Source organism: Maniola jurtina, chromosome 14 (genome assembly GCF_905333055.1).
Source record: "Maniola jurtina chromosome 14, ilManJurt1.1, whole genome shotgun sequence".
Taxonomy (NCBI): domain Eukaryota; kingdom Metazoa; phylum Arthropoda; class Insecta; order Lepidoptera; family Nymphalidae; genus Maniola; species Maniola jurtina.
In genome coordinates, this window is record NC_060042.1 from 11,455,246 (window position 1) to 11,478,400 (window position 23,155).

General features: G+C 37.9%; 1 protein-coding gene across 3 annotated transcripts in view; it reads left to right on the top strand.

Annotated features, from left to right (window-relative positions):
* Window positions 1-23,155, top strand: part of LOC123872037 (ankyrin repeat and fibronectin type-III domain-containing protein 1) — a 217,487-nt gene that overhangs the window by 127,048 nt on the left and 67,284 nt on the right. For 2 of the 3 annotated variants that reach the window (XM_045916157.1, XM_045916160.1), the window contains exon 6: window positions 10,666-10,847. In XM_045916157.1, the coding sequence (XP_045772113.1) occupies window positions 10,666-10,847 (182 nt within the window). Of the gene's footprint in view, window positions 1-10,665; window positions 10,848-20,979; window positions 21,228-23,155 lie in introns of those variants that run through there. The other variant, XM_045916162.1, reaches the window with a different exon arrangement.

Consider the following 23,155-nt stretch of genomic DNA (forward strand, 5'->3'; position numbering starts at 1 on the left):
TTGTTTATCGGAGGCAAAAAGATCCGTCTCGACAGAATAGGGTCGTGGGGGTGGGGAAGTATGTCACGATATTTATCGAGGTAAAGAAACCAGACGGTTAGGTAACTCACCCTGTCAAGCGATGAAGCGATAGAAACCGGGGTGTGGGCTTGATAAAACTGGAATAACCATTGCAGGTTAGCTCGCTTCCATCTTTATCATCACAGCCGGGCACAACTGAGCAATCCTCTCAGAATGAAAAGGTTTAGGCCATAGTTAGTTAGTTAGTTATCTGGCTCTAGACTGACAATAATAGAATAATAGGCGTTGTTGACGCAACAACGAAGGACCGTTAAAAATATAATAAAATGTGATAATAGGTCTGTTCAGATACCAGAGGTTCCCCAAAATCGACAGTCTACAATAACAGTTACCACTTACCGCTTGAATTGGAACGTCCAATGTCACCAGAAGCACTTTTGCATGAGCACGGCACAGCACAATCGACCACCGGTGGGGTAAAACGTGGGATTATATTGTTTTTGTCACGCACGGCGCGAAAAAGGGGGGCTTCCGAACAGCAGTTCGTCACGGACGTAGATTATTAATTAATTTCTTCTTCGCGTCACATTGTCGCTAGTGACGCAAAATGGACGGTAATCGACCAATCAGAGACCACCGCATCACAACACGGTAGTGGCTATGTATTGCCAGCTGGAGATCCAAGAAAACCACTAGCTTGACTGAACAGGCGTAAAACATTTGTATGGAGAAGCGCGTACGAAGTACGTAACTTTATAGCGATAAGGCCGCCTTAGCGCACTTATGTTTTCTTAGGCAATTAGCCTAAAATCGCAAAAATTAAAAATATATATTAACGTGCAATATTAAATAAAGCCAGAAATCTTCTATCGTGTTTCTACCTATTTTCTGGAGCTATAAGACATCTTAGCCATGCGCCAAACTTTAAAATTAGACTTCCTACGAACTTAACCGTAGCTCAAGTCTTCAAGTTTAAAGTGTATTTAATGACAGGACTTCTTTACTCTCTATCTCAAAAGGCAACATCTTTGAGTAATTATTGTACAACCGCGGCTATTCTAGTAAAGGAAATTTAATTTTACTGTACTTTACGGTATTTTACTTCAAAGTCTCACGCTTGTACAACTTGTAGTACAGTAAGTACAATTTGTAAGACCAGCATGAAACATTTCGCTTGACAACTTATTTAGTTTTTATTTTCAAAAAACTTACCATAGTATGAGAATTACGAACCGCAGTACAAAGAGCCACAGAGAAGAAAAGAAGAAGAAGAAGATGAGAATTACGAAAAAAAATATTAGAACAAAAAACTAGAAAGTACATTAAAAGTAACAACAGGTAAACCCAAGGGTATGCCACTTTACTACTTGCCACTCTATTCAAATCCAAAAGTTAAATATCATATGAAAATGAAAAGTTTTTATTTTTCTTTGAGTTACATTGGTGCCTAAGAACTTTTAAAAAGTGACAGTTGTCAAGGCCCACCTCCGGATTAAAAAGTTACAAAAGAAAAAAATTGAAATCAATAAAATAAGATTTGTGAAAATGTAGGTGTATGTTGTGACGTATAAAAGATAACTTTTATGTGTACAAGTGTAAATTAAAAATTTATTACACCCCCGACAAGTGAAGGTTACAGTAACTAGAAAAGAGCTGATAACTTTCAAACGGCTGAACCGATTCTCTTGGATTATAGCTAAGAACACTCTCGATCAAGCCACCTTTCAAACAAAAAAAAAAGTAAATTAAAATCGGTTCATTAGTTTAGGAGCTACAATGCCACAGACAGTTACACAGATACACACGTCAAACTTATAACACCCCTCTTTTTGGATTGGGGGTTAAAAACTGGAGGTATCAAACCCTATCTGTTAAGGTCTGTTACCATTTGTGTAATACCAATAAGACGAGATCATCTTCAAGTGGAAACTTATCAACAATAGAAGAAAAAAGTCCGCCATTCTCTCAAGCCCCAATATCCACTTTCCCGGCCTTCATCTTACGTAACGACGGCTCGAGAGTTCATCATAAACACATGTATGTACAAAAGAACAGCTACATACACGTTTTCTAGAGAGATGACCTAAATTTCTTAAACGCGAAACTGTCGTGCATCAGACAAAGACTTATGAGTTTGAAATACAGCTGGGTATTTAGAAGTAGCCAACTTACTGTACAATACTTTTTACATTTCACAAAGAATAGTTCTTAACTAAATGGATGCCTATTATAATGTCCTTCATCCAGAGTAATACATACTATTATAGATACTAATATTATAAATGCGATATGTCTGTCCGCTAGCTTTTCACGGCCCAACAGTTTAACCGATTCTGACGAAATTTGGTACAGCGTTAGCTTATATCTCGGGGACGGACATAGGCTACTTTTTATCCCAGAAAATCAAGGAGTTCCCACGGGATTCCTAAAAAGCCATCCGCTTAACCCATTTGTATGAAATTTGGTACCGAGGTAGCTTACATCCCTGTAATTGATATATTTATCCTGGAAAATCAAACAGTTCCCACGGGATCTTTAAAAACCTAAATCCACGCGGACGAAGTCGCGGGCATCCTCAAGTATACCTATAAAATGCGAAAGTGTGTCTATCTGGCTGTCTACTTTTAGCTTTTTTAGCTTTTCATGGCCCATCCGCTCAACCGGTTTGGTGAAAATTCGTCACAGAGTTAGTTTGCATCCCGGGGAAGGACATATAAGCTATACTTTGTCCCGGAAAATTAAAGAGTTCTCACGTATTTCCAAAATTTTCAAAATCCACGACGATGAAGTCGCGGGCATCGTCAATTTGGTAGAGTACAGAGCCTAGCTAGCTTGCATCTATGGAGTCGGAGAGTCAGCTATTTTTTATCCTGGATAATCAAGAAGTTAATGGGATTTTTGAAAAACAGAAACTTAGCCGAATGTCATCTAGAAACAGTCATCTAGTAAGCGTACATAAATACCTTGATACCTTAATAATTTACGGGCCTTTATATTAAAACGAAAATTTAAGTATTTCAAAGTTGGCCCAAGGGACCTTAAAGACAGGAATGATAAAAGACTGCTATTTAATCATCAAAGTTCCTTAGCACGATAAATATTAAATTTCTTGAAAAGTTCGTTCACTAACTATGACAGCAGTAGGGGTAAGTCTTTGCTTGTGTTCCCTTGAATTTTTATCGTAAGTATGAGTACTCTTAGCATGCTCAAGGTGTTCTGGTGTTGGATGATCTTCGTCATCAACCGATAGATGTCCACGACTGGACATTAGGTGTCTTGTAGAAACTTCCACACGCCACGGTCTCCGCCTGAATCCCTGCGACTCGTTTGACTCGCTGTCGTCTGGCCACCTAGTGGGAGTTTGCAACACTACGCTTTCTGGTTTTTTCATTCATTGAAAAATCATCATCATCAAAGGCACTATAGCTCTTCGTAGGCACTGGCCTATCTCCTTAAAATATAAGGTGTGATAATTCTTTGGCTCAATATTGTACAAAGAATCAGCCTGGCTGTTTAACCCGTAAATGCAGCTAATATTTTTGGCATTCTACAAGAGCATGTTTTGTAAAGTATACCACTATGACTAGAATAGGTACCCGGATTTGACCTACAGAAAAAATTTGGATGAATCTTTAAAGATAAAATTAAAGAAAAACAATTTGAGTAAAAGAAACTACTGAATATTTGTACACTACAAAAAAAAACCGACTACCTACGACTCACCAGACTGTATGGTCTATGACCTTTGCCTTTCCCGAAGGGGATGAATTAAACAGCAACTGATTTATACTTGTAGCAAACCATAACTAAATTTTAATTCAGAAAATGATTTTCTGTGTCACGATTTTGACGATTTTCCTCGAAGCAGTAACTTCTGTTGCTTTAGTTCGTCATAATTATTCCCACGTTAGGCTTAGAACAACTTTAATTCTGCCTCTGTTATACCTTCCGTGCTACCGTACTTACCTGGAACAAGTTTTACTTCAATTAAGATGTAAATGACACAAGGAACTTCGCGCAGCTTAAAGAAGAGCCGGCGCTAAATATCAAACTACATATTTATTTTACTCGTAGCTAAAATTATTATGTCAAGTTGAGAAGTTTATAGCGAAAACTGCACGTTCGTCTCGTATATTCCCAAATTATCTATAAGTAGCTGTAACTTCGTCCGCAAGTATTAAGGTTTTAAAAAATCCGTGGGAACGCTTTGATTTCCCGGGATAAAAAGTAGCAGTCACCCTCCAGGTCTGAGGTAGTGAATGGGTTAGTGATATTTATAGAAACCGCGTGGGTTGTGTTTAAAAATCCCATGAGAACATCACGTCATACCTTCGTTTGTGATTGGTTAGCCACTCGAAATGTGTTGTGTTTTTTGTCTTTGTTATTTGTATAAGATTACGTAACAGAGAGAGCCCTATACTAACTTCTCTCCATGGATTGAGTACCTATTATTCTGTGCAATCCCATCAAATAAATACCAAAATGTAATAAAGGCGAATGCGTATGTACGTATATCTCTTCGTAACTTATTTGTTCTGTCGCCGATCAGTCAACCAATCACTAGTAGGTAGTTACATGTATATTATAGTTAGTTACATGTATATTATACAGTAGGAACGTACAAACACGATAGCATTGCTGAATACGTCCAATTAACTGGCAATCCGGTAACACGAAACCAAAAAAAGGTTTTTGGGAGCGTGAAATTCTGTACCAGTGATTAAAAGTGTCACTACTAGGGACACGTTGATTAACTCAACTGTAATGTAGGTATGTTCGTATGGCATGTAACAGGGTTTTGTGATTTAATTACTTAATGAACATGAAGTAGTTTTTGAATGAATATATTGTAACCTTACTGTTTTATGATCATTAGAGTATCAATGCCTAAAAGTTAAGACGTCCGGCTTCTAATCGGAGGTCGAGGGTTCGATCCCAGGCACGCACCTCTAACTTTTCGGATGTGCGTTTTAAGTAATTAAAAGTAAATATCACTTGTTTTAACGGTGAAGGAAAACTCTGTAGGAAACCTGCATGCCTGACAGTTCTCCATAATATTCTCAAAGGTGTGTGAAGTCTGCCAATTTGCACTTGGCCAGTGCACTTGCACAGTGGTAGACTATGGTCAAAACCCTTCTAACTCTGAGAGGAGACTGGTACTACAAGCACTCCTCTCATATATAAAATACCTACAACCGCCCCTCTTCTTATGATTTTTTTGGAAATCCTTTCATAATGAAGGTCAGTGTTTTAGAGAAAACTTTTATACAAAATATCGTGTTACCATGTCTTTACCCTTGGTTTTGGGTCATAGATTTACGTATCATTACTGATTTTCCTGCAATTTCGACCAAATGATTTTAGGCATTAAAAAGTACCGTGGAAAAACTTTGAGTATCCGGGAGAAAAATACAAAAAATAAAAAAATAAACAAATTTCGTCAAAATCTAAAACTAAAAAGCTTACAGACGGGCAGTCAAACAGATGTTCGAACAGAGTCACACTCTTTCACACCCACAAGTGCGGAAATTTCGAATTATTTTCATTATTTCTGCAGCTATAAGGGTCTGACAGACACGCAGACAGACGATTAGACGGATGGACGAGGAAGAATTCACCCAAGTACACTCGGAGACCTTACTTTCCTCAGTCATTAAATTTTCTATTTAACTTTATTCTCAACTTGTGGTACGTACTCGACTGTAGAGACACAATGCTTACGCAATACGCAAGCATGTGTTACAGAGTGGGATCCTGAATTTCCATGTCTATTATTCAATTTGTTAATTCGTTTCGCATTCAACTCAGTGAGCCGTGAGATAAACGGACGGAGGAAATAAAATACACAATTTCAAATTAACCTACAGGTGTGATAATATCGAGGAATTATAAATTTTAGGTAGGTACGTAATTCTTTTCAATATTTCAGCAGATATATAGGTGTAACAGACAAATAGACAGACGATTAGATGGACGGACATAAAGGACGAATTCACCCAAGTAAATTCATAGACCTCTCACTTCACTCGGTCAATTCTATTTAATTCTGTTCTCACAATGTGGTTAGTGGTAGAGACACAATGAACGCAAGAGTGAATTTTCATGTTTATCATTCAATTTGTTAATTCGTTTCACGCATACGACTCAGTGGGCCGTGAGACAGCTTGCGTGAAACGGGATTTCTGCCTAGAAACCCTGAATTTGGTTCTGGAATTACTGACACGTATAAGAGGTTTCAAGTAAATACATCGAAAATGCGATTAGACATTGCGATGCTTCTAACGTAGACTATTTTATACTTACTGTAAGTATGTGACGACATGTTACCAGGCAATCCTGATCATCTGTACAAATAACAAGCCTGCCCTGCTGTCAACATTTTAGGCAATTAACCGCAGTAAAATGTCTCGCAAAAATTGGTTAGTTCATCAGATTTAGGAAAAAGCCCTAAGACTGCATGACCCCAGGGTGTCCAACGGCAAACGGAAAAAAATGTAGGTAACACTCGATAAGAGAGGCACAAACTTGTTCCAGCCAATTGTTCTGCGGCTTCCGCTCTTGATGCTGTCTTCCTGATAAGTCCCTGATATGACACGAGGACAATGTGTCAACGCACGTTTTGTCCCACGTTAAGACCCCTTCCACGCTCGCAAGGAACCAGTGTCAAGATCTCTTGCTTTTTGATGACGATTTTTGGACGTGAAATTTTTTAATCACACTTCCGTGCTAGTTGGCTGCTTGAAAATGGAAAAATTATACAGTATTCTGGAGTTACACATAAGCTACGGCTAACCCGGAAAAATGTCTTAGTCCCGCGGGAACACAGAAAGTTTTGCGGAAGAAAAGTTTGAACGACTAAGTACGTCCTTTGAGCGCAAGGAAAAATCGATAAAATGTAGCCTTGGTGATGGCTGGCATGCCCCAAGTCAAGGCTGGTTGAATAAAAAATGAAAGTGAAAAGTATTAATTAATATTAACCAAAATGCAATATATTTATTCAATTTTTCACTGTCCGATAGTACCCACACTAGGTAACTGTGTCGTGGGTTATAAGGTGGTGGAATAGACAAAAAGCTCTATGAACATCCATACTTCCATCCATACTAATATTATAAATGCGAAAGTGTGTCCGTCTGTCTGTCTGTCTGCTACCTTTTCACGGCTCAACAGTTTAACCGATTCTGACGAAATTTGGTACACATTAACTTATATCCCGGGGACGGACATAGGCTACTTTATATCCCGGAAAATCAAAGAGTTCCCACGGCATCTTTAAAAACCTAAATCCACGCGGACGAAGTCGCGGGCATTCTCTAGTAACAAATAAATAACAAAGTATGACTCATACTATAAGTATAACATATTTTAGGCAATTACTCTATTAATTTTAATTAATTATTATTAATTAATCCTACAGGGTAAATAAGACCCGAATATCCGTAGGAGAACCAAGGTCAATGATATAGCCCAAAGCGTCAGCAAGTTGAAGTAACAGTTGGTAGACCATGCTTGTCATATGGGCGTTAGTCGAAAGTTCCTAGAATGGAGACCACATACTTATAGGTAAACGAAGCGCGGGGTGCTCTGGTAGACATGATGGACTGACGATATAAAGGGGGTAAGAGGAAGCTGTTGAATGAAGAAGGCTGAGGACAGGGAGCGATGGTTGGATGGATGGACTCTGACTAGGGAAGGTCTTTGTTCAACAGTGGACGTCCTCAGGCTAATACTATTAAGTTAATCATAGAATAATAGGAACTGAATAAATATAGGTACTTAACTACCTACGTAAATTACTCAGTTAAAAAAGTTAGGTTATGCAAAAAATATGGCGATTTTTGTTCCATCGCCATAATGTTAAATCTTTGTGACTAAAATTGGAGTTGGCATCGCGTTTGCGGTCTATGCATTCGGTTTTTCACAAAGATGGCTGCACTTTTCCAGAGAGAGAGAGTCGGCACAAATTTTCAATATGGATGCATTGTTCAGATGCATGTGCTTTGCTTTTGCACTTTGCAGGCTTGGACAGAATGATTTAAAATCTCTCCATTCTTTGTCAACATACATAAAACACGAAAAGCGTTTGCCAGCGAGTTCGGGAAATAGCTTAAAATGGATACGAATTTGAAAGAAAGCTTAGGTCGTATTTTACAAACGTCTGTTTTATTCTTTCGTCTCGATTTGCAAACTAAATAAGTAAATAGCGAGCCTAAACATAATATGCACCAGCTGTTTTTACGCCATGAAGATCTCTCGTTTCATGATTCTAGGTCAACGAGAAGTACCCTAGGTATAGGTTTCTTGATCGTCACGACGGACAGACAAAAAAGTGATACTATATGGGTTCTTTTTTCCTTTTGAGGTACGGAGCTCTAAAAAAGTGTTATTTCTTGTGATGGTACGAAACCCTTCGTCTTCGAGTCAGACTTGCATTATATCGTCATTGCAATTATAAGTGACGCTAGATTCCGATTAGTTCAACTCAGGAAGTTAAACTTTCTACCTCTAGCTATCAGATCTGTTTAGGTCATAAGGCTTCTCCCGCGTCAGTTGCGGACCGTGGTTAGTTAGTTATTCAGAAAGTTTAGAAACTTGGCGGGCTCACGAAGGTTTCAATGTGGCTTAATTCAATGGGGAGCTCATCTTGCTCAGTTGAATAAGAGAGATAATTAAAGAGATCAGACTTAGCCGGGATCTACGCGCTAAAGCCTCCAGGATCATCTCAATAATGATGTAGTCCTGATCTAATTTCGGAGACTAGCGTAATAAATACATTATCATCATCATCATTATGATCAACCCATCGCCGCCTTATTACCGAGTATTCAGAATAAGATGGGTTTGACTACGCTGGCCAAGTGATAGTGAGTGAGTAAGAGTTTGAGAACATTATGGAGAGCTCAAGTTTTCTCTTCTCAAATCTTTAATTAACAAGTGTAAATTAAAAATTTATAACACCCCCGACGATCCAAAGTATTTGAGTTTTCCAAAACATCATTTTCAAATAAATAATTATGTATTTAGGCAACGTCCATCTTGACAGCTTGACATTTGTCTATTGACATAATATTATGAACCTAACGTTTATCTAACCTTCTTTTCTACAAGAAAACTAGAAAAGAGCTGATAACTCTTAAACGGCTGAACCAATTTTTTTAGATTATAGCTAAGAACACTCTCGATCAAGCCACCTTTCAAACAAAAAAAACTAAATTAAAATCGGTTCATTCGTTTAGGCGCTACGATGCCACAGACAGATACACAGATACACAGATACACAGACACACAGGTCAAACTTATAACACCCCTCTTTTTGGGTCGGGGGTTAAAAAATTCTTTTCAAAAAAGGGATTTCCAAAGCCACTACAAAGTATATTTAAATAAATTTACTGCATTTTGTCAGCCCCCATAGATCAGTGTAGTAATCATAGCATCTGTTTCAAAGAGTTAGACCCGAAGTTTAATATCGAAGCATACGCTTGGTACCTACAATATTATTTCACCATCAACAGCTCCTGAATCTCTATGGTTAAGGATTGTTTACCCTGCATCATCAGGTTTGAGGAGTTGAATATCGGAGTTCAACTATGAGGTGGTTGCTTGGTAACTTGTACTTAGGTACCAAGCAACGACTAGATAGGTCTACCACGCTGGCCAAGCGCGGATTAGCAGACTTCACACACCTTTGAGAACATTACGGAGAACTGTAGGTTTCCTTACGATGTTTTCCTTTCCTTCACCACTCGATTATGCTAGCTACTAGCACAGTTTAATTATATAATTTGTGTTAGATTTTTTTTTAATTTATAGAGTAGCGCTTGGCTGCAATCAGTCTTGGTGGCAAGTGATGATGCAGCCTAAGATGGAGCAAGCGTTAGAAGATGCCTATTCATTCTTTACTTGAAGGTACCCATATTATAATTTGAGGGAGATACCACGCACGCACGGTTCTATTGAGATACTCCATAAAGTTGCATTATTAAAATAGGCATCCTCATTCAACCCTATCCGGGCATTAAATACAATACTTGACCTAGTTAAGGGTCAGACGGAAAGATGCGGGGTCCGCAAGAAATAATGGCTCTCCATCATCGCTACTTAAGATTTCAACGGACGAGAGCATTGCTTATTATGAGAAAACTCGATGCATATTTCTATTTTTAACCCGCCGCCAATGTACCGGGCTTTGTCTTTCACGAGCTTTTTGTTTTAAAAGCTTTTTATTAGGCACACTCGCTTCTCGTTGCTCGCCAACCAGTTTCTAGTTTTTAGCTCAACTCAGATCGTTCGGTCGGACAACTGTCTAATAGAGGGTTAATTTTTTGGGTTATTGTTTTATCATTTGAATATTCCGTTATACCACTAAACCCTTCCACCCGGACAAGCCAATTTAGAACAAATCAATTAAAAATTAACCCAAATAAAAACAAGGGATAAACTTACCTGCTTAGCATAACTTAGCTGTGAATCTGGCACCCTGACCCAGATTCTCTTCCTTACATGCATTTTAGTCATGAACAGTTTTTATCATTAGTAGAATAACAATGACAAACAGAGACAGAGGCCTCTCACCAATTATTTTAATAAACTGACCTAAACGAGGAATCAACCCAGGGTTTCTGGTAACTTTAACTTTTTTTTCAGACGGGAGTCCGCAGGCCAACTCCCACGCTCAGCCAGCATAGACTCAGTGGTAGAAGCAGCGATCTGCGCACGGCACTCCGTACCCAGTCCCACAAACCTACAGCTACCCCGAGCAGACCGGGCCCTGAGCCTTGTCTCGCCCGCAGTTGGTCGACGAGCCAAGAGCCAAAGAGGGCAGGCAGGTAGGTAAAGACTGTTGGATTTTTATCTGGAAGGGCGCAAATTGTGAGTGATGATGCAAGAAACGCGATCACTTTAGCAGTTTCTGTACCTTCCGCACGAATCTGTAAGCTTCATCTAGCCTGCAGTTGCCAGGAGCCGTAGATGCAGGTAAAGACTATTGGATTTTTATTTGATTATTTGAAGTGATTATGCTGTCAAAGTTGGAACACGATCATTCTTATGCTATTGCACTTTTACCAACGAATTTAAAACTACCGCAAGCAGACCGGGCCCTGAGCCTTGTCTCGCCTGTAATTTGTCGGCGAGCCAAGAGCAAAAGAGGGCAGGCATGAAGCTAAAGACTATTGGTTTTTTATGAGGTTGTAATGGGCACAAACTTGGAACACTTATGCTCAGGAATTCACAGCTATCGTGGGCAGAACGGGTACTAAGCCTCGGTTACTCTTTGTTGGTAATTTTTGGATTTTTTTGGGCAAGAGGGCAGGCAGGTGGTAGACTGTTGGATATTTATTTGGTTAAGTACACAAATTGAAGTAAGTATATTAAGTAGTAAGTATTGACCATCAAAAAGAGTACAATATTACTTTGAATAAATGATTTGAGTTTGAGTTTACCATTCTTACATATGAAATCAATAAAGAAAACTAATGCACTAATTATGTGTACACACTTATTGCTTATTATCATTGTGTACCATTTTGATACACCATGAAAATAAGCACATAATATCGACCACTAACAGAAAGACTATAATATGTAGAGCTGAACGCATACGTCTGATAGATTGCATATATTCCTCCATTTAAGTATTATACTACAATCTGAAAAGTGAGATGCTCTAAACAAATCCCCGTGGAACGGACACAACAAACTTTAATTTAAAAGGCGATCGTTGTGAAGGATACCAATAGCTCAATACATATACTGTGCAAATAGCTACGATATATCGCCAGTATACCGTCGGATATCGCCCATATCCTATTCATATCGCTCAACATTGAACGGTTGTTATCGTGCCATTTATTTTGCATTGAATGCCTTTGAGCATAGCTATAGCTACGTCTTCAGTTTGGATATTTAAAGACCATTTAGAAATAACAAGACTGAACTTGGAAGTGACGTGAATGAATAATCATGTTTTCTAATAAGTGCGTCGTTACCTTTAATACCTACGTTTTACAAAAAACTCCATGCAAAAGTTCCTGTGTTTTGGGCTCTACATTAATTATATGTCACTCAGTTTTTCTTTTATAATGGTGACATTTTTAACTGGATGGAACAACGAGTGGAAACGATAGGCAGGTGTGGGCAAATGATAATTTTCTCAAAAGAGATTCTCAAGCCAGAGATATTTCAACCGATATATTCAAATTAATATTTCGAGCGACTGCCTTTCATTGAAATTTTTATGTCATTATTTTCATTTACCTGGTGATCCAATACAGTTTCAATTTTTTGAATAAAAAAAGTGAGCAGACGGATCGCCTGATGTTAAGTTATTACCTAAAATCGATAGTGATTACCGCCTCCCATGAACATTTGCAACACCAAAGGCCAATCCGTTGCCGACTTTCCAAGAATTTGTTGATCCGCTCCTAACAACCCTATGTTGAAATCTAATGGGAACACCGCAGAAGGGAGTTGGTTCCACAGTTATATGAGCATGGAAATATAGACCCGGCACAACGTATCAGGGGGGTGAGGGTGAAATTACTTACGGTCGTGTGCGGTGCGATTTTAGAAAAACCGGCCAAGTGTGAGTCAGACTCGCGCACTGAGGGTTCTGTACTCGGGTATTTTTTCCAACATTTTGCACCATAACTCAAAAACTATTATACATAAAAATAAATAAAAATCTGTTTTAGGGTGTACAGGTAAAGCCCTTTCATATGATACCCCACTTGGTATAGTTAAAATTGAAAATTGAAACATATTTTAATTTTTTTTAAATGATGTGACCACAAATTCACGGTTCTCAGATTTATTGCTGTACTTGAGCTATAAGACCTACCTACCTGCCAAATTTCATGATTCTAGGTCAACAGGAAGTACCCTATAGGTTTCTTGACAGACACGACGGACAGACAGACAGACAACAAAGTGATCCTATAAGGGTTCCGCCTTACCTTTTGAAGTACGGAACCCTAAAAAGTAGGGTGGAATAAGGTCGAACAACAAACAAACAAAGGTCAACAAGATTTCAGGTTTTGTAGCCTTTTTCATTCAAAAATGAAGAAATCCCTGTTTTTTCGTACGAGACCTACAAAGGTACATATTTAAATGTGGGGTACAAAATGTTTGTACTTCATCGCTGCAAATTGTTTGCACGGGCCATTAACTGAGTTAGGTGTTCATTGTTTTGGTTGTATTGTCTGGATGAAAACATGGGTAAACGGATTAGCCTAACCTTTTTACCGATAGCGACCTTTCGCCGATTGTTTATGTTCTGTTTTTAGCCCCCGACCCAAAAAGAGGGGTGTTATAAGTTTGACGTGTGTATCTATGTATCTGTGTATCTGTCTGTGGCATCGTAGCGCCTAAACTAATGAACCGATTTTAATTTAGTTTTTTTTTGTTTGAAAGGTGGCTTGATCGAGAATGTTCTTAGCTATCATCCAAGAAAATCAGTTCAGCCGTTTGAAAGTTATCAGCTTTTTTCTAGTTACTGTAACCTTCACTTGTCGGGGGTGTTATAAATTTTTAATTTACACTTGTATTATTATAATTTATGTCTATATATACCTACCTATCACACTTCACATCACACTAATATTATAAAGGCGAAAGTTTGTATGTGTGTGTGTGTGTGTGTGTGTGTGTATGTTTGTTACTCCTTCACGCAAAAACTACTGGACGGATTTGGCTGAAATTCGAAATGGAGATAGATAATATACTGGATTAGCACATAGGCCACTTTTTATCCCGGAAAACCAAAGAGTTCCCACGGGATTTCGAAAAACCTAAATCCACGCAACGAAGTCGCGGGCGTCAGCTAGTTTGTAAATATTTAGCAAGTAAGTACCTACTTGCTGTGCTGTTAGGCTACTATGCCACTGCTACCACAAGCGAGTCTCTTCAATAGAAATTGTAAACGAATTTTTAAAGTGGCATGCAAAAATATATCATGATACAAACTGAAGTGTTGTTGACTTCTTTGATATGATAATAAGGCACTGTCGTTGCGGTCTACTTTGCAGGCCTTATTTACGAGAGCGATATTACAGAGAGATACACTTTTTACCCGACTGCCGCAAAGCCAAAAGGAAGGGTTATGATTTTAGCAGTCTATGTATGTATGTATGTATGTATATGTGCATGTATGTATGCATGTATTTTAGTATCCAGATTCTGTGTGTTCCACCGTAGTGCCTAAACTACTGGGCCGATTTTGATGAATGAGGTGTCAATTGATTCGTTTTAAAGGTCCGGGTGGCATAGACTATATTTTTACGAAAAAATTGACCTAACATAAAAAAAAGTGGTGTCCAAAAATTTTTTTTTTGCTATTGTATCGAGTGGGATGTCAAATGAAAGAGGAGAAAATTTTGAACTCATGAATATAAATGTACAATAACATTAAAATATACCAAGCGACAGAAAAACAATTTCACTCTAATATTTCAGAGTTTATTAAGACGATCGCAGTCGGGTTTTAGTTTTCAACTTTATCTTGTAACTAGTCTTAGTGACCTTGTGCAATTCCATAAAGAAGGGCAGGTTTTATTTATATTGATGTAGATAGCTTTGATGAATATTCATCCAAGGTAGGATTTACATCTCTCTCTGCGTCCGTTTCTCATTGTTGATCGTAACACCTTGCCAATCTTTCGCGAGTGAATAGTTAACAATCTACTCGCACGACTTTACTCGGAAGAATTTTCTACTACCTTCCGCTAATCTATACTGGAAAATCATAGCTAGATTTGCCATCTTAGGTACCTACCTAGTATACAGACTATATCCGATAAGCTTGAAAGCATATTATGTCTGCTATGAGCAAACTAAAAAGTTAATAATACATTTAGGTACAGATTGTTAGACATTATCCAAAGCAACATCTACTAAAGATTCTAATAGGCTAAACATGGGATACCTACATTGAAGATAATCACACTAATATTATAAAGGCGAAAGTTTGTATGTGTGTGTGTGTGTGTGTGTGTGTATGTTTGTTACTCCTTCACGCAAAAACTACTCGACGGATTTGGCTGAAATTTGGAATGGAGATAGATAATATCCTGGATTAGCACATAGACTACTTTTTATCCCGGAAAATCAAAGAGTTCCCACGGGATTTTGAAAAACCTAAATCCACGCGGGCGAAGTCGCGGGCATCGGCTAGTAGGTATTAATACTTAAGCAAGCTCCTCTAACTATTGTTATAGCAATTACTTCTAGTAAATGTTTTGCATATTTAAACGTAATAGGCGATTCAGTGTGATAACAGCTCTGAGCTCAGTTGTTAGTGTTAGACATTGATACTGCTGATTAAATACTCCAACAGCTCAACAGTTAAGGTAGCGGACTGAAATCTGAAAGGTTGGTGGTTCAAACCCTTCCGTTACACTATTGTCATACCTACTCCTAGCACAAGCTTTACGCTTACTTGATGGTAAGTGATGATTCATTTACTTGGTACAGACTACAGAGATAGCTTGCATCCTGGAGGCTCGGAAAATCAGAGTTCCCGTGGGATTTTGTAAACTTAAATCCACGCGGACAAAGTCGCGGGCATCAGCTAGTTTATAATATGGGCATCACACTTCACACTAATATTATAAAGGGGAAAGTTTGTGTGTATGTGTGTGTGTATGTTTGTTACTCCTTCACGCAAAAACTACTGAACGGATTGGGCTGAAATTTAGAATTGAGATATAGTATACCCTGGATTAGCACATAGGCTACTTTTATCCCGGAAAATTAAAGAGTTCCCACGGGATTTTTAAAAACCTACATCCACGCGAACGAAGTCGCGGGCATCAGCTAGTAATATTATAAATGCGAAAGTGTGGTCGTCGATAAAAAGTAAATCAGCAATTACATTACAGAAACAGTTGAAGTGGATAACTTCAAGGCCTCAAGAGCCCTCAATCCTACATAATGTGTTACCCCATTTTGCACTAAGGGTAATGTAATTTGGCCTTTGCGCTTCTTGTCTCCGGCTTTTAAGTTGCCCTTTGTAATTACGTTTGAAATACCCTGACTGTGGAGTACCTAATTGATCTATGTAAAGGTTTACTTATGGACTAAGAGCCCGTGAGAGCCAGACCTTCGTTATTTTATAAAACTTGAAAGTGTAAGGGTGTTTGGCAGGGGTTTGCCACGATAGTGTGTTTGACAGTGTGTAGTACATGATGTGGTTTCCAAACGATAGAATCTGGCAATACATGACGTGATTTCTAGTACTATTCCGCAGAAAATCCAAAAAAAAATTACTCTTTGTACTTACCTACACCAGTAAAATACACTTTTGTTACTTGTTATCTGCCAAAGCCACCATGATCCAAACTTCATAGTCACTAAACGTTCCTCCCTGACTCGCAGATAAACTTTCAGCTTTTATAAAATAACGGAGGTCTAGCCCTCACAGGCTCATTCTTATTAGTTGAAATATTCTCATCATTTTATGCCTAGATTCTAGACTTCCTTCATTGGTCCACTACTTACAGTTAACTGTTGGCTTTGCCGTCGTCGGGTAAAAAACAGATATTTCTTAATTTTATTAAAAATCTAAAAGGAATTGATAACTGACTGGCCAATTGACTGACTGACTGACTGACTGATCTATCAACACACAGTTCAAACTACTGGACGTATCGAGCTGAAAAGCATACAGATAGCTATTATGACGTAGACACCAGCTAAGAAAGGATCAATCCCTAAGGGGTTAAAGGGTGTAAATAGGGGTTTGAAATTTGTGTAGTTCATAAAAATGGAGTCGCGGGCATAATCTAGTTAGGAATACAAAATTCGATTGTTAAATGATATCACAGTACCCCCATAATTGCAAGGTCGTTCATTATCATATAACTTAATATTACGTAACTGGAAAATAATGCAATCATCAGCTATGTAGCCGCCCACCAGTGCCAACATTCCTGTTTAATTTGTTTTTAATATGTCCGCAAATATAATGCGCTTCATAATTCTGGGGCAATTGTTACTGAATTGAGTTAAATTAATAATAATAATTACTTAATTACCTCTTGTATTCTGGTTTGAAACTGCATAATTAATTTTATAAAAGGATATTCCGAATATACCTATAACTGCTGAGTTCTAAAAAACTGGTAATCTCTATCAACTCTAAATATATTTTTTGATTCGCAAACTTTGAAAATAAGAGGAATGATAGGTCGAATTTTCATTCTGGCTCCGTGCTCTCACCGCTTTATCCCACTGGTAAGATTACGGAATAACACCACGGTGGCTGGCTTTTTCTGCATGTTTATCAGTGCGAGGACGGGCGGAGCATGCTGTCTGTTTCAGCGGATTATAGCTAACTAGAGGATGCCCGCGGCTTCGCCCGCGTGGATTTCGGTTTTTTAAAATCCCACAGGAACTCTTTGATTTTCCGGGATAAAAAATAGCCTATGTCCTTCCCCGGGATGTAGTCCATGTCTGTACGAAATTTCATCAAAATCGGTTCAGCGGTTGTGCCGTGAAAACGTAGCAGACAGACAGACAGACAGATAGACAGACAGACAGACACACTTTCGCATTTATAATATTAGTATGGATTAAGCTTTTGATCCCTTGTATGTCATGGGCTTCCGCAAATAACGCTCGGTTCTATACAACAGAATACATCACCGTCGTGCGTTGCTGCGGTTACGCTTTGTGTGTGTCACCATTTCCGCCCCACTACTGAGTACGGATCTCCTCTCACAATCAGAAGGGTTTAGGCCATAGTCTGCCACGCTGGCCCAATGCGGATTGGCAGACTTCACACACCTTTGAGAACATGGAGAACTCTCAGGCATGCAGGTTTCCTCACGATGTTTTCCTTCACCGTTAAATCAAGTGATATTTAATTGCTTAAAACGCACATAACTGAAAAGTTAGTGGTGCGTGCCCGGGATCGAACCCCGACCTTCGATTAGAAGGCGGACGTCCTAACCACTAGGCTATCACAGCCTGTGTGTGTACACGGCTTTAATCATCGCAACACTAGCCCACTTTTCCCGGTCATAACTCAAACTGTTCAGCGTAACTTCGTTCGGCACTCGCAAATGGAACAAATCTAGTTATCACTATAGCAATATGGACTCATTTCCGTACACCGTCGCAACTCATAAGCGGGAGCGTGTTGTCATTTTCCTACGTTTTCCCCGATTATAGTACATACACTAGCTGATGCCGGCGACTAAGTACGTCCGCGTGGATTTAGGTTTCCAAAAATCCCGTGGGAACTCTTTGATATTTGTGGCAGGGTAGGTATAGATGGTTCCTTTCCCAGATGGTACCTACCTCTAAACAGACAGACAGACACACTTTCGTATTTATATTAAAGTCCATATACCGTCGCGTTAAATAAGCAACCAATCGACTTGATTTTTGGTTTGGAGATGTTTGAAAAGATGGAGATTAACGTAGGCTACTTTTTAATCAACTTCAAAAAGGGAGGAGGTTCTCAATTCAACGGTATGTTTTTTTTTGTTTTTTATTCCGGAAAAATCAATGAGTTCCCACGGGATGTTTAAATACCTAAATCAACGCGAAGGAAGTTGCGGATATCAGATAGTTTAATTATAATTGGATGTCAGCTCTCTAACTAAACGTACCAATGGTATCTTACATTTATGTAGTTGTCATTAGGTATTGTAGGTAAGTGTTGTTCTAACATACAGAGATCTCTTGACTTGCGTCAACTCAAAACAATTCTCGCCAGAAGCGAAGGAACTTGAAGGTGTGCTTAACAGGGCTCTCTCCGTCACTCGTTTCATACAATCGTAGTTCCAATTTCATTTGAATATTAAGCAACCAATGTCCATGAAATTTTGCAGACATATTCTAGAAACTAATATCTGTGTCTGTGGTGTTATAGATTTTTCTAAAAATATGTAGTTTTAAAATTACAGGGGCTCAAAGATTTGTATGTAAATTTTTAAGACCGCGTAACTTTGAAAGCGAATATTTTAACAGAAATCTGGAAAACCACAGACATAGATATTAGGTTCTACAATATGTCTGCAAAATTTCATGGCTTTTGGTTGCTTAATATTCAAATGAAATTGGAACTACGTTTGTATGAAACGAGTGACGGAGAGAGCCCTCTTAAGCTGGAGGCGAAATCTCTACAGATTTACTAGAATAGTTCCTTACGTTAATCAACGTAAAGTTTTGGGAATGCAATTTCAGAATGTAGTTTAATACCATGATCTCTTACGTTATATAGGATACCAGACATCCTATTACAGTAATACCTATCTCGATATAAAAAACCGGCCAAGTGCGAGTCGGACTCGCGCACCGAGGGTTCCGTACTCGAGTATTCTTTGCGACATTTTGCACGATAAATCAAAAACCATTTACATAAAAATAAATAAAAATCTGTTTTAGCCCTTCCATATTATGATATCCAACTTGGTATGGTTATCTTAATTTGAAAATTAAACACATTTTTTAAATGATGTAACCACATTGTGCTATAAGACCTGCGAGTACCTACCTGCCAAACATGATTCTAGGTCAACGGGAAGTACCCTATAGGCTTTCTTGACAGACACAACGGACGGATGGACGAACAGACAGACAGACAGATAGATAGACAGACAACAAAGTGATCCTATAAGTGTTCCGTATTTCCTTTTGACGTACAGAACCCTAAAAGTAATCAATTAATTGTACACCTGTTATAAATAAAATTAATTCAACGGGTTATGGTTATAACCTATTCAATTAATAAGCAATTAAGATCGTCCTTTCTAGCTTCAACGAAGATAATAATTTATACGCTTTGATCATAACCAGTTTCAAATTAACAGTTAGTCGTCCTATCGTCCACATAATTATGTGAAGACTAGCTGATGCCGCTTCGTCCGCGTGGATTTAGGTTTTTCGATATCCCGTGGGAACTCTTTTATTTTCCGTGATAAAAAGTAACCTATGTGCTATCCAAGATATTATCTTTCTCCATTCCAATGAGCCAAATCCGTTCAGAAGTTTTTGCGTGAAGGAGTCACAAACATACACACACATGCACACAAACTTTCACCTTTATAATATTATCGTGATGGGTAGGTAATTTTACCACTTTAGTGACTCGTTGGTCTAGTGCTCAGCATATTTGATTGCGGATGATGAGGTTCTTGGTTCGCTTCCCGGGTCAGGCCAAAAATAGGTAGGTAGGTTTTCTCTTTAAAAATTCTCAGTAAGTACCTAGGTACTAACCCGGAGTTTGCTACAGATCTCTCTCTGGTTATCTCGGTTATCGGTAAAAAATAAAAAAAAAAGTCTCGGATGTCCGTCGGGCTATGAGAGTGAGGGAATGTACCTGTGTATGCGCAGATACTTGTGCACTATAATATCTCCCGCGCAGTTGGCGCATCTCTATGAAGATTTCAAAATTTTAAATGGAAAATAGTAGAGAGATCAGGAGTTTGGAAAAAATGTATCCCGGAAAAACAATGAGTATACCTAGGTATTTTCATTTGATACTTTTTATGTCGGAAAAACAGTTTTCCCGAGATGAAAGTATCCTATGTTATGTCAGTCAGTTAGTAAAGTGTCACATTAAAATCTGTAGGTATTAATAGGTAGTTGAAGCGCAAAGAAGTACCTAACAAACAAAAAGACAAATATTTGTGACCTATCTGGCCTTAGTAGGTATCAATTTCAATTCAGCTGATATGACTCACAACCTGTTATGTAGCGGAGTACTAAAATGGACAAACAATGAACGATACAAAAGAACAGACCACTTGTACATAACCAATCAGTACTAATACTAACCTACATACCTACATGCAAACTACATACATATTATACGTTTGGGTCAACCTCAAGTTATGCGTATGAGAGCTTTTAAGGCTTTACATCGCCCCTCTCTGTCTTACCCATTGCAAAAAATATCTCTGTCCCTTTCTAAATAACTTAGGCGACAGCTATCGGCTGTTTTTAGGATCGTATGACAGTTGCCTGTGCGCATGCCTTTGTATTGTATTCGCGAGTCCACAATACGGTGAAATTGTGTTAAAAGTATTTAAAAAGTGATATTACGTGACGAAACTATGGCTTATAATATACGTTTTATATGTGTTTTGGCTGTGTGTGTTAAATAAATATGTGTTCGTGTCAGTAAATGAATGTTCGTGGCGTTGACATCTCTGGTTTGTTGACTTGGAGTCCCAAGAACAAAATCAAGATAAAGCTGAAACGTACGTAACTTTTGTTGTGCTCACGTGAGAAAATATTGTCCTATCTATTATTTGTTGGAATAACCATTTATTTGAGGCACATTCAGATAAAATATGAGTAATATTAGTCCCTTTAGTTAAGGTACCTACTGTTGACTCTACCGAGGTCTCTACTTGTCGATTTTTTTATCTGAAAAATTATGAAATAATCCATAATACTTACTTATAGTTCCATATGGTTCTAATTTTCAATTTAATAGCAAAGTAAGATATAGTGGGACTGTGTCAATGTAAAAATCGGAACACAATTATTTATTTTATCAAATATATCATTTTCTTTGAATGAAAAAATTCAGAATTACACCAATGCTACATATTCGTCGCTGATGTTAATTTTAGAAATCTCTAGTTTCCGTGAAATTATAAAAAATGTGCTGTTTAATAATTTAAAATTCTAATTATTGATTTAAGTGTGGTTTTATTGAACGCGAAAATTGATTTCATTTAAATTTTAAATTACAAATTAAGAAGTGTTAGGTAAAAAACTTATAACATAAATATTATTGGAAAATACAAAATTTATCACTATATACCTACCCACTTACATATTTACTCAATAGGTACGTAGTTATTATTAAAACCATATTAAGTAATTATATTAAAATTTAAATAGCGCTAAAACAAAGGCTTTTTATTCGTATATTTTATGTTTATTTATATTTATTATTCAATAATTTAATTTGAAACACGTGTATTGCATTAGTATCGAGGCTAATCGTTCATAAAAATAGATTATTTCAATATTTGAATGTTGCGCTTGCGTTTCTGGTTTTCTTGATCAAATATGTTTTTCCGTTTAAGATTTTTTTTAATCGTTAAAAATGGTTATAATGGTTATCTTGAAATCTATTTAAATCCTTTTCCGAAATGTAAGGTGATGCGTGCCAAATATCCTTTGCGGAAGTCGTTTCATGCACCGCATGCGGGGAGCCGGGAGATAGAAACCAATGAAATTCTCCAATTCGAAAAATTTAATGCATTTAAGAAATCTCACGCACTCCGAATGCATTCTCTGTCGACCAAGGAAAATCGTTTCCCTTATGGCATGCATTTTAGAAAACGCCGGCACCCCAAATGCGTTTTGGAATGCGCAATGGAAATTTGGATTTGAAAGACATTTACATTCGGATGAAAGGAAATATCCTATGTCTCCAGAATGCCAATTTTTGAAAAGATCGGTTCAGCGATATAGCCTTTGAACCGTTAGTAAAGAAAGAGATACACTTTTGCATAGTGTAGTATTGGTATGGGTTTGCAATGTAGATAAAAGGGCAATCTTTATGAATATATAAAAGGAAAAGATTACTGACTGACTGAGTATCTATCAATGCACAGCTCAATCTAGGTACTGGATGAATCGGACTGATATTTGGCTCGCTGGATAGCTATTACAACGCAGGCTAAGAAATGATTTTGGGAAATTCAACCCCTAAAAGAGTAAAATAGGAGTTAGTCCACGCGGACGAAGTCACGGAATAAGCGAGTTAATTAATAATAATTACTTGTACAGTACCTATTATTACTAATTGGGATCTAATTTCCTTTGATAACGGTCGAATCAGTTTCTATATTGGTTCTACAATCAGTTATTTGGGGCTGTTGAGCCAATTTAGTTAATTGACAGTCGTGTAGTTTCAATTGACTGTCTTTTTAACCCCCGACCCAAAGAGAGGGGTGTTATAAGTTTGACGTGTGTATCTGTGTGTCTGTGTATCTGTGTATCTGTGTATCTGTCTGTGGCATCGTAGCGCCTAAACGAATGAATCGATTTTAATTTAGTTTTTTTTGTTTGAAAGGTGGCTTGATCGAGAGTGTTCTTAGCTATAATCTAAAAAAATTGGTTCAGCCGTTTAAGAGTTATCAGCTCTTTTCTAGTTTTCTTGTAGAAA